Below are 13,294 nucleotides of genomic sequence, written 5' to 3'. Positions count from 1 at the left end.
AACCCCAAATCCTGTTGGGGACCCCCCCCCCAGCCCCCCTCCCCCAATTCTGCGACCCCTCCCCAAATTCCCCCCCCGGGACCCCCAAATCTCCTTTGGGACCCCCCCCAGCTCCGGGGGAGGGGGCGGTTTTTGGGAGGGGGTGGAATTTAGGTGGGGGGGGGTCTCACATTGGGGAGGATCTCAGATTTGGGGGGGGGGTCTCAGATTTTTTGGGGGGGAGATCTCTGACATTTGGGGGGTCTCTGATTTTTTGGGGGGGGTCTCTGATTTTGGGGCCACCTGTGGAGCTTTAATTTGGGGTGGGGGGGTGTGGGGATTGATTTGGGGGTGGGGGATGGCAATTTTGGGGGGGGGGTCTCTCCAATTTTGGGGTCCCCCCCCAGGGTGAAACCCTTCAAGGGCAAATCCGTGCACGGGGACGTGGAGCTCAGGGTGGAGCAGGTGAGTTTTGGGGACCCCCCCCCTTGACTTTTGGGGGTCCCCCCAAAAATTCGGGGGCCTCCCCTCTCTCATTTTGGGACGCCCACAAAAAATTTGGGGTCTCTCAAAAAAATTTGGGGTCCCCTCCCCGATTTTGCAGCGCCGGTTTTGGGGTCACCCCTAAAATTTGGGGGCTCTCGATGCTTTGGGGGGTCTCCCAGATTTTGGGGTCCCCCCCAGAATTTGGGGTCCCTCCCCCCAATTTTGGGGTTCGGGTCGGTTTTGGGGGGCGGCTCTGGGAGATTTTGGGGGTTCTGCATTTGGGATTTCCTTGGATTTTGGGGCCTGGCCCAAATTTTGGGGTGCTCTGAACCTCCCGTCCCTCCCCAGTTTTTGGGGTTCGGGTTTAGGGAGGATTTGGGGTCCCCTGAGGGAAATTTTGGGGTCCCTTGTGGAAAACTTTGGGGTGCCCCAAAATCTTGTCTTAATTTGAAGATTTTTGGGGTTCTTGAGAGAAATTTTTGGGGTCTATTGGGGGAAATTTTGGGGGTGCCCCGAAACCTTTTTTTTGTCTCACTCAAAAATTTTTGGGGTTCCCTGGAGATTTTGGGCTCCGCGTTCCTAAACCCCCCCAATTCCTCCCTCCAATTTGGGGGGTTCAGGACAAATTTGGGGGGTGGGCTCCTTAAATTTTAGTGAATTTTTCCCTAAAAATCTCTTTTTTCAACCCGATTCGGGGCCCCGGCCAGGTTTGGGGGCGGGACTGAGGGGGCCCGGGGAGGTTTTGGGGGGCCCCCGGGCGGTTTTTGGGGTGTCCCCCCCTGGATTTTGGGGTCCCCCAGGCCCAGTTCTCGGGAGCTCTCCTTGGCCGCCTCCACCCACGGCGCCCTCAGCGTCACCATCGACCCCCCCCGGGGGGGGCTCCAGGTACGACTCGGGACCCCCCCCCAATTCGGGGGTGGAATTTGGGGTCTCCCCTCGATTTTAGGGCTAAATTTGGGGTTCCCTTCTCCTTTTTGGGGTGGAAGTTTGGGGTCCCCTTCCTTATTTTGGGGTGGAATTTCAGCTTCCCTCCTTATTTTGGGGCTAAATTTGGGGTGTCCCCCACAATTTTAGGGCTGAATTTGGGGTTCTCTCATTAATTTTGGGGTGGAGTTTGGGGTCCTCTCCCTTATTTTGGGGCTGAATTTGGGGTTCCCTTCTCCTTTTTGGGGCTGAAATTTGGGGGTCCCTTCTCAATTTTGGGCCTGAATTTGGGGTTCCCTCCTCAATTTAGGGCTAAATTTGGGGGTTCCCCCCAATTTTGGGGGTGGAATTTGGGGTCTCCCCCCGATTTTAGGGCTGAATTTGGGGGTCCTTATTCTCCTTTTTGGGGTGGAGTTTGGGGTTCCCTCCTTATTTTGGGGCTGAATTTGGGGTTCTCTCCTCAATTTTGGGGTGGGGTTTGGGGTCCCCCCTAATTTTGGGGGTGGAAATTTGGGGTTTCTTCCTTATTTGGGGGCTGAATTTGGGGTCCCTTCTTCTTTGTGGGGCTGAATTTGGGGTCCCCTTTCTTACTTTGGGGTCCCCTCTTCAATTCAGGGTTGAATTTGGGGTTTTTGCCCAGTTTTGGGGATGAAAATTGAGGTTTCCTCCTTACTTTGGGGCTGAATTTGGGGTTCCCTTCCTTTTTGGGGCTGAAATTTGGGGGTCCCTTCTCAATTTTGGGGTGGAATTTGGCCTTCCCTCCTCAATTTAGGGCTAAATTTGGGGTCCCCCCCCAATTTTGGGGATGAAATTTGGGGTTTCCTCCTTATTTGGGGGATGAATTTGGGGGTTCCATTCTCCTTTGTGGGGCTGAATTTGGGGTCCCCTCCTCAATTTAGAGCTAAATTTGGGGTCTCCCCCCAATTTTAGGGCTGAATTTGGGGTCCTTATTCTCCTTTTTGGGGCTGAATTTGGGGTCCCCTCCTCAATTTAGAGCTAAATTTGGGGTCTCCCCCCAATTTTATGGCTGAATTTTTTGTTCCCTTCTCCTTTTTTGGGGTGGAGTTTGAGGTTCCCTCCTTATTTTGGGGCTGAATTTGGGGTTCTCTCCTCAATTTTGGGGTGGGGGTTTGGGGTCCCCCCCAATTTTGGGGGTGGAAATTTGGGGTTTCTTCCTTATTTGGGGTCCCTTCTCCTTTTTGGGGCTGAAATTTGGGGGTCCCTTCTCAATTTTGGGGATGAAATTTGGGCTTCCCTCCTCAATGTAGGGCTAAATTTGGGGTTCCCCCCCCAATTTTAGGGCTGAATTTGGGGTCCTTTCCTCAATTTTGGGGATGAAATTTGGGGTCCCCCTCCTTTTTAGGGTTGAATTTAGGGTCCCCTGTCTTATTTTGGGGTGGAATTTGGGCTCTTCTCCACAATTTTGGGGTGGAATTTGGGGTTCTCCTCCTTCTTTTTGGGGCCTTTTTGGGGATCTGGGTGCGAATTTTGGGGTTCAAATAAAGGTCGGGGTGGGGTTGAGGAGATTTTGGGACCCAAATCCCGAATTTTGTGGTGCGGGGGGTGAATTTAACCTCAAATTTAGGGTGAAAAACAAAAATTTTTGGGGAATTTTTTTTTTTTTTAATTTGGAGGGGTTGAATTTTGAGGTGGGGGGGAGAGGGGTCGAGATTTTGGGTCCCAAATTCCAAACTTTGGGGTGCTGGGGAGGAATTTTCCCCCTCAAATTTAGGGTGAAAAACAAAAATTTTTGGGGAAAAATATAATTTGTTTGATTTGGGGGTTGAATTTTGAGGTGGGGGGAGCGGGCGGGATTTGAGGGGGGGTTGGGTCGGTTTTGGGGCCCAAATCCCAAATTTTTGGTGTGCGGGGGGTGGGATTTCCCCCCCAAATTTAGGCTGAAAACCCAAAATTTTCATGAAAAAATCTCATTTTTTGCGCGGATTTTTCTTTTTTCGGGGGGATTTCGGGTTAAATTTTGAGGGGGGGGTTTGGGGGGGTTCTGGGGGGGTTTGGGGACCCCCTGAGCGCCCCCCCCCCCCCCCAGGAAGGTGCGCCCCGATTTCGTGCTGGTGCGGGAGGAGCCCGGGGGGGGCGCGGGGGGCGCCCCCCGGCGGCTGCTGGTGGGGCTGCACCTGGGGGGGGTCCCCGGCAGCGACCCCCTCCCCACCCTGTACGGCTTCAGCCACGCCCCCTGCCTGGTGAGCGCCGGGGGCACTGGGAGCACTGGGAGGGACTGGGAGGGGAACTGGGGGCACTGGGAGGGACTGGGAAACACTGGGAGGGAACTGGGATGGGGAATGGGGGCACTGGGAGGGACTGGGAGGGATTTGGGGGGGACTGGGAGGGACTGGGAGGGGAACTGGGGGGGACTGGGAGGGACTGGGAGCACTGGGAGGGGAACTGGGAGCACTGGGAGGGGATTTAGGGGGGACTGGGAGCACTGGGATGGACTGGGAGGGAACTGGGATGGGGAATGGGGGCACTGGGAGGGACTGGGAGGGACTGGGGGGGGACTGGGAACACTGGGAGGGGATTTAAGGAGCACTGGGACGGACTGGGACGCACTGGGAGGGATTTGGGGGGGACTGGGAGGGGGAACTGGGGGGGATTTAAGGGGCACTGGGAAGGACTGGGAGCACTGGGAGAGACTGGGAGGGACTGGGATGGGATCTGGGAGGGTGTAGAATGAACTGGGAGGGACTGGGAGCACTAGAACAGGATTTGAGGGGTACTGGAATGGACTGGGAGGGGAACTGGGAGCACTGGGATGGACTGGGGAGTGAACTGGGGGGGACTGGGAGGGGGATTTGGGGAGGGACTGGGAGGGACTGGGAGAGAGAACAGGGGGGGAACTGGGAGGGACTGAAATGGACTGGGGGGGACTGGGAGAACTGGGAGGGGACTGGGAGGGGGAACTGGGGGCGCTGGGAGCACTGGGAGAAGATTTGGGGGAAACTGGGAGGGACTGGGATGGACTGGGAGGGGCGTAGAATGAACTGGGAGGGACTGGGAGCGATACTGGGGGGGCACTGGGAGCACTGGGAGGGCCCTGGGCTGGCCCTTGACCTTCCCAGTGCTCCCAGTTTGCCCAGTTGGCTCGGCTGCAGCGGGAACTGGGCCATGAGGCCTTTCCACTGGTGCCCCAGCGCTTCTGCAACCGGCCCCGGGGACTGGTGAGCACTGGGAGCACTGGGAGGGACTGGGAGGGACTGGGAATGGACTGGGAGGGACTGGGGGGGGACTGGGGGGGGACTGGGAGGGACTGGGAGGGACTGGGAATGGGACTGGGAATGGACTGGGAGGGACTGGGAGGGACTGGGGGGAACTGGGAGGGACTGGGGAGGGACTGGGAGGGACTGGGAGGGACTGGGAGGGACTGAGGGGGACTGGGAATGGACTGGGAGGGACTGGGAGGGACTGGGAGGGACTGGGGGGGACTGGGAGGGACTGGGGGGACTGGGAGTGGTGGCACTGGTCTCTAACTGGTCTCTAACTGGTGTCACTGGTGTCCCCAGCTGACCGCCCCCACCTTCCCCATGACGGTGACGCTCAGCCCCGCCCCTGCCGGGGTGGGACAGGTGAGTGGGGCGTGGCCTGAGGGGGGGCGTGGTTCAATGCAGGCGTGGCCAGCAGGGTGTGGCTCTGTGTGGGTGTGGCTCATTTGTGGGTGTGGCTCATTTGTGAGCGTGGCACTGGGGTGCAGTTCAGTGGGTGTGGCTCTAATGTGGGTGTGGTTTAATGTCTCACCTGTCCCTCACCTGTCCCCGTGTCCCTCCCTCACCTGTCCCCATGTCACCTGTCCTCATCTCACCTGTTCCACCTGTCCCATCAATCCCACCTGTCCTCTCACCTGTCCTGATCCCACCTGACCCACCTGTTCCTCACCTGTTTCCATCTCAACTGTCCCACCCCTGTCCCCATCCCTGTCCCTGTCTCACCTTTCTCTCACCTGTCCCCTGTCCCTCCCCTGTCCCCTGTCGCTATCCCCATCCCTGTCCCATCCCCATCTCACCTGTCCCTGTCTCCCCTGTCTCCCCTGTCTCACCTGTCCCTGTCTCACCTGTCCCTGTCTCCCCTGTCTCCCCTGTCTCACCTGTCCCTGTCTCACCTGTCCCTGTCTCACCTGTCCTGTCTCCCCTGTCTCACCTGTCCCTGTCTCACCTGTCCCTGTCTCACCTGTCCCTGTCTCCCCCTGTCTCACCTGTCCCCGTCTCACCTGTCCCTGTCTCCCCTGTCTCACCTGTCCCTGTCTCACCTGTCTCACCTGTCCCTGTCCTCACCTGTCCCTGTCTCCCCTGTCTCACCTGTCCCTGTCTCACCTGTCTCACCTGTCTCACCTGTCCCTGTCTCACCTGTCTCACCTGTCCCTGTCTCACCTGTCCCTGTCTCCCCTGTCTCCCCTGTCTCACCTGTCCCTGTCTCACCTGTCTCACCTGTCCCTGTCTCACCTGTCCCTGTCTCACCTGTCTCACCTGTCTCACCTGTCCCTGTCTCACCTGTCTCACCTGTCTCACCTGTCCCTGTCTCACCTGTCTCACCTGTCCCTGTCTCACCTGTCCCTGTCTCCCCTGTCTCCCCTGTCTCACCTGTCCCTGTCTCACACTGTCTCACCTGTCTCCCCTGGTCTCCCCTGTCTCACCTGTCCCTGTCTCACCTGTCTCACCTGTCTCCCCTGTCTCACCTGTCTCACCTGTCTCCCCTGTCTCACCTGTCTCACCTGTCTCACCTGTCCCTGTCTCACCTGTCCCTGTCTCACCTGTCTCTCCCCTGTCTCCCCTGTCTCACCTGTCCCTGTCTCACCTGTCTCACCTGTCTCCCCTGTCTCCCCTGTCTCACCTGTCTCCCCTGTCTCACCTGTCTCACCTGTCCCCGTCTCACCTGTCTCACCTGTCTCCCCTGTCTCCCCTGTCTCACCTGTCTCCCCTGTCTCACCTGTCCCTGTCTCACCTGTCCCTGTCTCCCCTGTCTCACCTGTCCCTGTCTCACCTGTCTCACCTGTCTCTCACCTGTCTCCCCTGTCTCACCTGTCCCCTGTCTCACCTGTCTCACCTGTCCCTGTCTCACCTGTCCCTGTCTCCCCTGTCTCTCACCTGTCTCACCTGTCTCACCTGTCTCTCACCTGTCTCACCTGTCTCACCTGTCTCTCCCCTGTCTCCCCTGTCTCACCTGTCCCCTGTCTCACCTGTCTCACCTGTCCCTGTCTCACCTGTCCCTGTCTCCCCTGTCTCACCTGTCCCTGTCTCACCTGTCCCTGCCTCACCTGTCTCACCTGTCTCACCTGTCTCACCTGTCCCTGTCTCACCTGTCTCCCCTGTCTCACCTGTCCCTGTCTCCCCTGTCTCACCTGTCCCTGTCTCACCTGTCTCACCTGTCCCTGTCCTCACCTGTCTCTCACCTGTCCCTGTCTCACCTGTCTCACCTGGCTCTCACCTGTCTCACCTGTCTCTCACCTGTCTCACCTGTCTCACCTGTCTCACCTGTCTCCCCTGTCTCCCCTGTCTCCCCTGTCTCACCTGTCTCACCTGTCTCCCCTGTCTCACCTGTCTCACCTGTCTCCCCTGTCTCACCTGTCCCTGTCTCCCCTGTCTCCCCTGTCTCACCTGTCCCTGTCTCCCCTGTCTCACCTGTCTCACCTGTCCCACCTGTCCCTGTCCCACCTGTCCCTGTCTCCCCTGTCTCACCTGTCCCCATCTCACCTGTCTCACCTGTCTCCCCTGTCTCTCACCTGTCTCCCCTGTCTCACCTGTCCCCAGGTGCGGGTGGGCTCCCGGCCGGTGCTGGCCGCGGTGGCCGCCGCCATGGGCGGGGGCGCGGCGGGGGCGCTGCTGCGGGGGGACCCCCGCGGGCACCGAGAGGCTGCGGGTGCAGAGGATCGGGGACCAGTACCGGGCCCTGCGGTGAGACTGGGAGCACTGGGAGCACTGGGAGCACTGGGGGGGAACTGGGGGGACTGGGGGGACTGGGAGGGACTGGGGGGACTGGGGGGACTGGGAGGGACTGGGGGGACTGGGGGGACTGGGAGGGACTGGGAGGGACTGGGAGGACTGGGGGGACTGGGAGGGACTGGGAGGGACTGGGGGGACTGGGAGGGACGGGGAGGGACTGGGGGGGACTGGGGGGACTGGGGGGACTGGGGGGACTGGGAGGGACTGGGAGGGACTGGGGGACTGGGGGGACTGGGGGGGACTGGGAGGGACTGGGGGGGACTGGGGGGACTGGGAGGGACTGGGAGGGACTGGGGGGACTGGGGGGACTGGGGGGGACTGGGGGGAGTGGGAGGGACTGGGAGGGAACTGGGATAGACTGGGATGGACTGGGAAGGATTTGGGGGGATTGGGGAGAGATTGGGAGGAACTGGAGTACTGGGGGGACTGGGAGGGACTGGGAAGGACTGGGAGGGGATTGGGGGGAAAGGGACAGACTGGGATGGACTGGGAGCACTGGGGGGGGACTGGGGGGATTGAGAGGGACTGGGGACACTGGGAGCACTGGGGGGAGTGGGAAACTGGGGGGCTGGGGGTGCTGGGGAGACTGGGGGGGGAACTGGGAGGGGATTGGGAGGCACTGGGAGAACTGGGAGGGAGTTGGGATGGACTGGGAGGGAATTGGGAGGGGATTGGGGCAGACTGGGAGGGACTGGGAGAGACTGGGACAAACTGGGATGGACTGGGAGGGAACTGGGGGGGACTGGGATGGACTGGGAGGGAACTGGGGGGGATTTGGACAAACTGGGAGGGACTGGGGGTGTTCATTCTGGGGGCGGGGCTTTCACTCGGGGGCGTGGCTTTGACACGGGGGCGTGGCTGCCTTTGTGGGCGTGGCTTTGGTCTGAGGGTGGGGCCTGGGCGTGGCTCTGAGTTTGGGGTGGGGTCTGGAGCGCTTTGGGGTGGGGTCTGCAGGAAATGGGCGGGGCCTCAGCCTGGGGGCGGGGCCCTTTGGGGTGTGACTGGGGGAGGGGCGGGTCCCGGGGGGTTTTGGGGTCCCCGCTGAGCCCGGTGTCCCCCAGGTGGTCCCTGGGGGGCGGGGACACGGCGGGGGAGGGGCCGCAGGTGGAGCCCGTCGCGCTCAGCCCCAGGTGAGTGCGAGGGGGCGGGGGCTAAGAGGGGCGTGGCTTTGGGAGGGGCCCAGTGGGGGTGGGTCAGGAGAGAAGGGGCGGGGCTAAGTGAGGAGGGGCGGGGGCTTATGTGGGGGGGTGGGGTAACACGGGGCGGGGCTATGTGGGAATGGGCGTGGCTGTGTGGATGGGTGTGGTCATTGAAAGGGGTGTGGCCATGGAAGCAGCTTGTGATTGGAGTGGGACTTAAGTGGGCGTGGCCATTTGTAAAGGGGCGTGGCTTTATCACAGGAATAGGCTGGGGAGGGGCGGGGCTTTGGGCTGGGTGCTTTGCCGAGCCCTGGGGGGCGAGGCCATTGTGAGGGGGCGTGGCCAGGGCGGTGGGCGTGGCCGCTGAACCCCGCCCCTCCCGCAGGCACCGCGCGTGGGTGGACGCCTGCGCCGGCCTCTTCGGGGGGCGCCGACATCTGCGGGGTGGAGGCGCTGCGGCGGGGCCCCGACGGGCAGGAGCACATCGTGCAGGTACCGCCACACCCTGGCACAGCTGGGCACACCTGGGCACACCTGGGAACCCCTGGGGCACACATCGAGCACACCTGAGGCACTTGGGGCCCTCCCACACACCTGGGGGGCCTCGCCCCAGACAGTTGGAGCACACCTGAAGCACTCCTAGGGCACACCTGAGACACCTGGGAACACCTGGGCACACCTGAGGCACCCGGGGCACACCTGGGGCACACTTGGGGCACACCTGACACACCTGGGCACACCTGGGGCACACCTGGGGCACACCTAGAGCACACCTGACACACCTGGGCACACCTGGGGCACACCTAGAGCACACCTGACACACCTGGGGCACACCTGGGGCACACCTAGAGCACACCTGACACACCTGGGCACACCTGGGACACACCTGGGGCACACCTAGAGCACACCTGACACTCTTGGGGACACACACAGAGCACATCTGGGGCACACCTGACACACCTGGGGCACACCTGGGGCGCGTGGGGGCACACCTGGGCACACCTGGGGCACACACAGAGCACACCTGGGCACACCTGGGGCACATGGGGCACACCTGGGGCACACCTGGGGCACACCTGGGGGCACACCTGACACACCTGGGGCACACCTGAGTCGCCTGCTCCCCCTCCAACCCCCGCTTCCCCCCACCCTTGCCCCTCCCCTGCGCACCTGCACCTCCCTCCCCGGGCTCCGCCCCCCCACCCCCGAGCCCCGCCCCACCCCGAGCCCCGCCCACCTGTCCCCCTCCCCCCCCCGCAGGTGCTGGGCTCGTGGCTGCCCCTGCTGGGCCCGGGCGCGGCCCGAGGACCAGGCGCAGATCGTGGAGCTGGTGCTGGAGCGGATGAGGGAGGAGCTTGCCCCGCCCCCGCAGCCCCTCCCCCGCCCGGCCACGCCCACCAGGTACCCGCCCCTCCCCCCCACCCCCCTCTAGGTGCCTCCTGGACCCCCCAAAATTGAAACCCCTCCCCCAATTTTTGTGCAGGTGGCGGCGACGTCGGGGAGCCCCCGGGCGGGGACCCCCCCCCCAGCAGAGACCCCAGCCCCAGGGTGAGTGAGTGACCCCAAAAGGTTTTGGGGAGTTCCCCCACGCCAAAAAGTTTTGGGAGCCCCCAAAAATCCGGGGGGGGGGCCTCTGGAACTTGGGGATTTACGTCCTGAAATTTTAGGGAGGTGTTTTTGCTTAAAACGGGGAAAATTTTCCCTAAAAAGGGACCCGGGGAATGTTGAGGGTTTCCCAAAAATCCTCCTCAAATTTGCCCTGAGTTCTAAAATTCACCAAAGTTTAAATAATTGTGAAAAGTTATTGCAGAAATGGGAATTTTGGGGAGCCCCTCCCCTCCCCGGGACTCCCGAATTTGCCCCCCACGCCCCCCAAAATTGGGGGATTTTGCCCCCAAATTGGGACCCCCGCCTGCCTCAAGCCCCGCCCCCTCAGGTGTTTCTCTTTCCCTCAGGTGCGCCGCCTCCGTCTGGCCCCGCCCAGCCCCGCCCCCAGCCGCAGGGGCAGCCACGCCCACAAATGGGTGGAGCTTCACCGCGCCCCGCCCAGCCAGGCCCCGCCCAGCCCCGAGGCCCCGCCCAGCCCCGCCCGCTTGCTGCACAGCCCCGCCCCCAAACCCCAGCGGCCACGCCCCAGCCCCGCCCGACCTCCCCGCAGCCCCGCCCACAAACCCCCGCCCAGCCCTGCTCAGCCCCGCCCACAAACCCCGCCCAGCTCGCCGCAGCCGCATCCGCAAGCCACGCCCACTTCGCAGCCACGCCCACCTCTGGCTGCCGCGGCGCCTCAGCCACGCCCACCCAGCCCCGCAGCCACGCCCACAAGCTCCGCCCACCTCCCCTCAGCCCCGCCCACAAAACCTCTCCCACATCCCAACCCCGCCCCTCAAGCCCCACCCACCTCACAGCCACGCCCTCAGGCTCCGCCCACCTCACAGCCCCCGCCCTCAAGCCCCGCCCACCTCCCAGCCCCGCCCACCAGGCCCTGCTGTGTCCCCCCAGCCAAGGCCACAAGCTCCGCCCACTTCGCAGCCCCGCCCCCAAGCCCCGCCCACCTCCCCCCAGCCCCGCCTCCAGCGCTCCCCCTCCGTCCCCCAGCCACCGCCCTCAGGCCCCGCCCCCCCTCAGCCACGCCCCCGCCCCCCCGGCCCGCAGGCCCCGCCCACCACCCGCCAGCCCCGCCCCCAGGCCCCGCCCATCGCCCCCAAACCTGCGCTGGCCCCAAAGCCCGGCCCCGCCCCTCCCCCCAGGTAAGTGGGGGGGGCTCGGGGGGGGAGGGGCTCGGGGGGGGAGGGGCTCGGGGGGGGGAGGGGCGCGGCCCCGCCCCCTCGGCCCCCCCCTGAACCCCAAATTCCGCAGCCCCGCCCCCGAGCCCGGCCCCCCCCGAGAGCCTGCGGGCGCTGCGGCAGAGCTTCGCCAGCCTCTTCGAGTGACCCCGAAACCGCCCGGGGACCCCAAAAACCGCCCGGGGGACCCCGAAACTGCCCGGGGACCCCAAAAACTGCCCAGGACAACCCCAAAAACCGCCCGGGACACACCAAAATGCACCTGGGGAACCCCGAAACTGCCCGGGGAACCGCAAAAACCACCTGGGGGACCCCAAAATGCACCTGGGAAACCACAAAAACTGCCTGGGACACCTCGAAATGCACCCGGAGAACCCCAAAACCGCCCGGGACACCCCGAAACCGCCTGGGAAACCCCGAAATGCACCTGGGGAACCACAAAATGCACCTGAGGGACCCCAAAACCGCCCAGGACACCCCAAAAACACCCGGGGCACCCCGAAATCCAGCTGGGGAACCCAAAATGCACCTGGGGAACCACAAAAAACACCCGGGACACCCCAAAAAACACCCGGGGAACCCCGAAATCCAGCTGGGTGAACCCTGAAATGCACCTGGGACAGCCCAAAATCCACCTGGGACACCCAAAAATGCACCTGGGGAACCCCAGAATGCAGTTGGGACACTCGGGGAGCCCAAAATCCAACTGGGGAACCCCGAAACCTGCCCGGGGAACTCCAAGATACACCCGGGGAACCCCAAAATCCACCTGGGGATATCCCAAAAATCCCCCCCAGTGATACCCCAAAACCCACCCGGGGGACACCCGAAAACCCCTGGGGATATCCAAGAATCCCACTGGGGACACCCCAAAATCTCCCTTGGGGCACCCCAAAATCCCCCCGGGTGCGCCCCAAAAATCCCCTGGGGACATCCAAAAAAACCCTGCTGGGGACACCCCAAAAATCCACCGGGGCACCCCAAAAATCCCACTTGGAACATCCCAAAAGTCCCCCCAAAACTGCCCTGGGGACACCCCAAAAATCCTCTCGGGGGTGCCCCCAAAACCCCCTGGGGACACCCCCAAAAATCCCACTGGGGACACCCCAAAATCCCCCCCGGGGGCTCCCCAAAACCCCTTCGGTTCACCCCAAAATCCATCCCTGCTTCGTGACACCCCAAAGGAGGGGTTTGGGTACCGGGACCCCCGAAAATTCACCCCAAATCCGCCCTGGGACACCCCAAAATCCCCCTGGGGTGCCCAAAATCCACCCGGGACCCCCCAAAATCCACCTGGGACCCCCCAAAATCCACCCGGGACCCCCCAAAATCTACTCGGACCCCCCAAAATCCATCCTGGGAGGGGTCCCGAGTGTTCAAGACACCCCCAAAATCCACCCGGGACCCCCCAAATCCACCCTGGGGGGGTCCCAGGAGTCCAGGACCCCCCAAATCCCCCCCGGGATCCCCAAAATCCTCCCTGGACCCCCCAAATGCCCCCAGGGATCCCCTCCCCCCCTGCTCTGTGCTTGCCAAGCCCCTCCCCCCCAATTCTGGGGGGGTCTCTCCGTGTGCGCTCGTGAGTGTGTAAGCCCCGCCCCCCGCTTGGCCACGCCCCCGCTTAGCCCCGCCCAGGTGGGCGGGGTCAATAAATCCCTGAGCTGCTGGCGCTGGGTGGCTGCTGATGGGGGGGGGCGTGTGGGACCCCCGAAATTGGGGGGAGGGACCCTGGGGACACCTGGGGACACCTGGGAGGGACCTGGGGACAGCTGGGGACACCTGTGACACACCTGGGAGGGACCTGGAAGCACCTGGGACACCTGGGACAACTGGGGATGCCTTGGACAGTTGGGCACACCTGGGACACACCTGGAGACACCTGGGGATCGCTGGGACACACCTGGGACACCCCTGGGAGGGACCTGGGGAGCACCTGGAGACAGCTGGGGGCAGTTGGGCACACCTTGGGCACACCTGGAGCATACCGGGGGGTACCTGTGTCACACCTGGGGACAGTTGGGCAGAGCTGGGGGCA

The 13,294-nt window shown here is 62.9% G+C and overlaps 1 protein-coding gene across 1 annotated transcript; it reads left to right on the top strand.

Moving 5' to 3' along the window:
* Window positions 1-307: 307 nt before the first annotated feature.
* Window positions 308-12,929, top strand: LOC135292172 (uncharacterized). The gene is made up of 12 exons (XM_064406404.1): window positions 308-444; window positions 1,266-1,350; window positions 3,437-3,590; window positions 4,476-4,565; window positions 4,908-4,970; window positions 7,146-7,289; window positions 8,399-8,467; window positions 8,862-8,968; window positions 9,737-9,874; window positions 9,958-10,024; window positions 10,432-11,223; window positions 11,333-12,929. The coding sequence occupies exons 5-12, from the start codon at window positions 4,929-4,931 to the stop codon at window positions 11,864-11,866; spliced, it is 1,893 nt and encodes a 630-aa protein (XP_064262474.1). The 5' UTR covers window positions 308-444; window positions 1,266-1,350; window positions 3,437-3,590; window positions 4,476-4,565; window positions 4,908-4,928; the 3' UTR covers window positions 11,867-12,929.
* Window positions 12,930-13,294: the final 365 nt, after the last annotated feature.

This window comes from Passer domesticus, unplaced genomic scaffold (genome assembly GCF_036417665.1).
Source record: "Passer domesticus isolate bPasDom1 unplaced genomic scaffold, bPasDom1.hap1 HAP1_SCAFFOLD_225, whole genome shotgun sequence".
Classification (NCBI taxonomy): Eukaryota; Metazoa; Chordata; class Aves; order Passeriformes; family Passeridae; genus Passer; species Passer domesticus.
This window is presented reverse-complemented; position numbering and strand designations above follow the sequence as displayed.

Bases quoted from the DNA above. Each gene is read 5' to 3' on its own strand.
- LOC135292172 (XM_064406404.1), top strand. From the start codon at position 4,929: ATGACGGTGACGCTCAGCCCCGCCCCTGCCGGGGTGGGACAG. The intron at 4,971-7,145 runs GTGAGTGGGGCG...ACCTGTCCCCAG, and splicing joins CCCCTGCCGGGGTGGGACAG to GTGCGGGTGGGCTCCCGGCC. The intron at 8,969-9,736 runs GTACCGCCACAC...CCCCCCCCGCAG, and splicing joins GGCAGGAGCACATCGTGCAG to GTGCTGGGCTCGTGGCTGCC.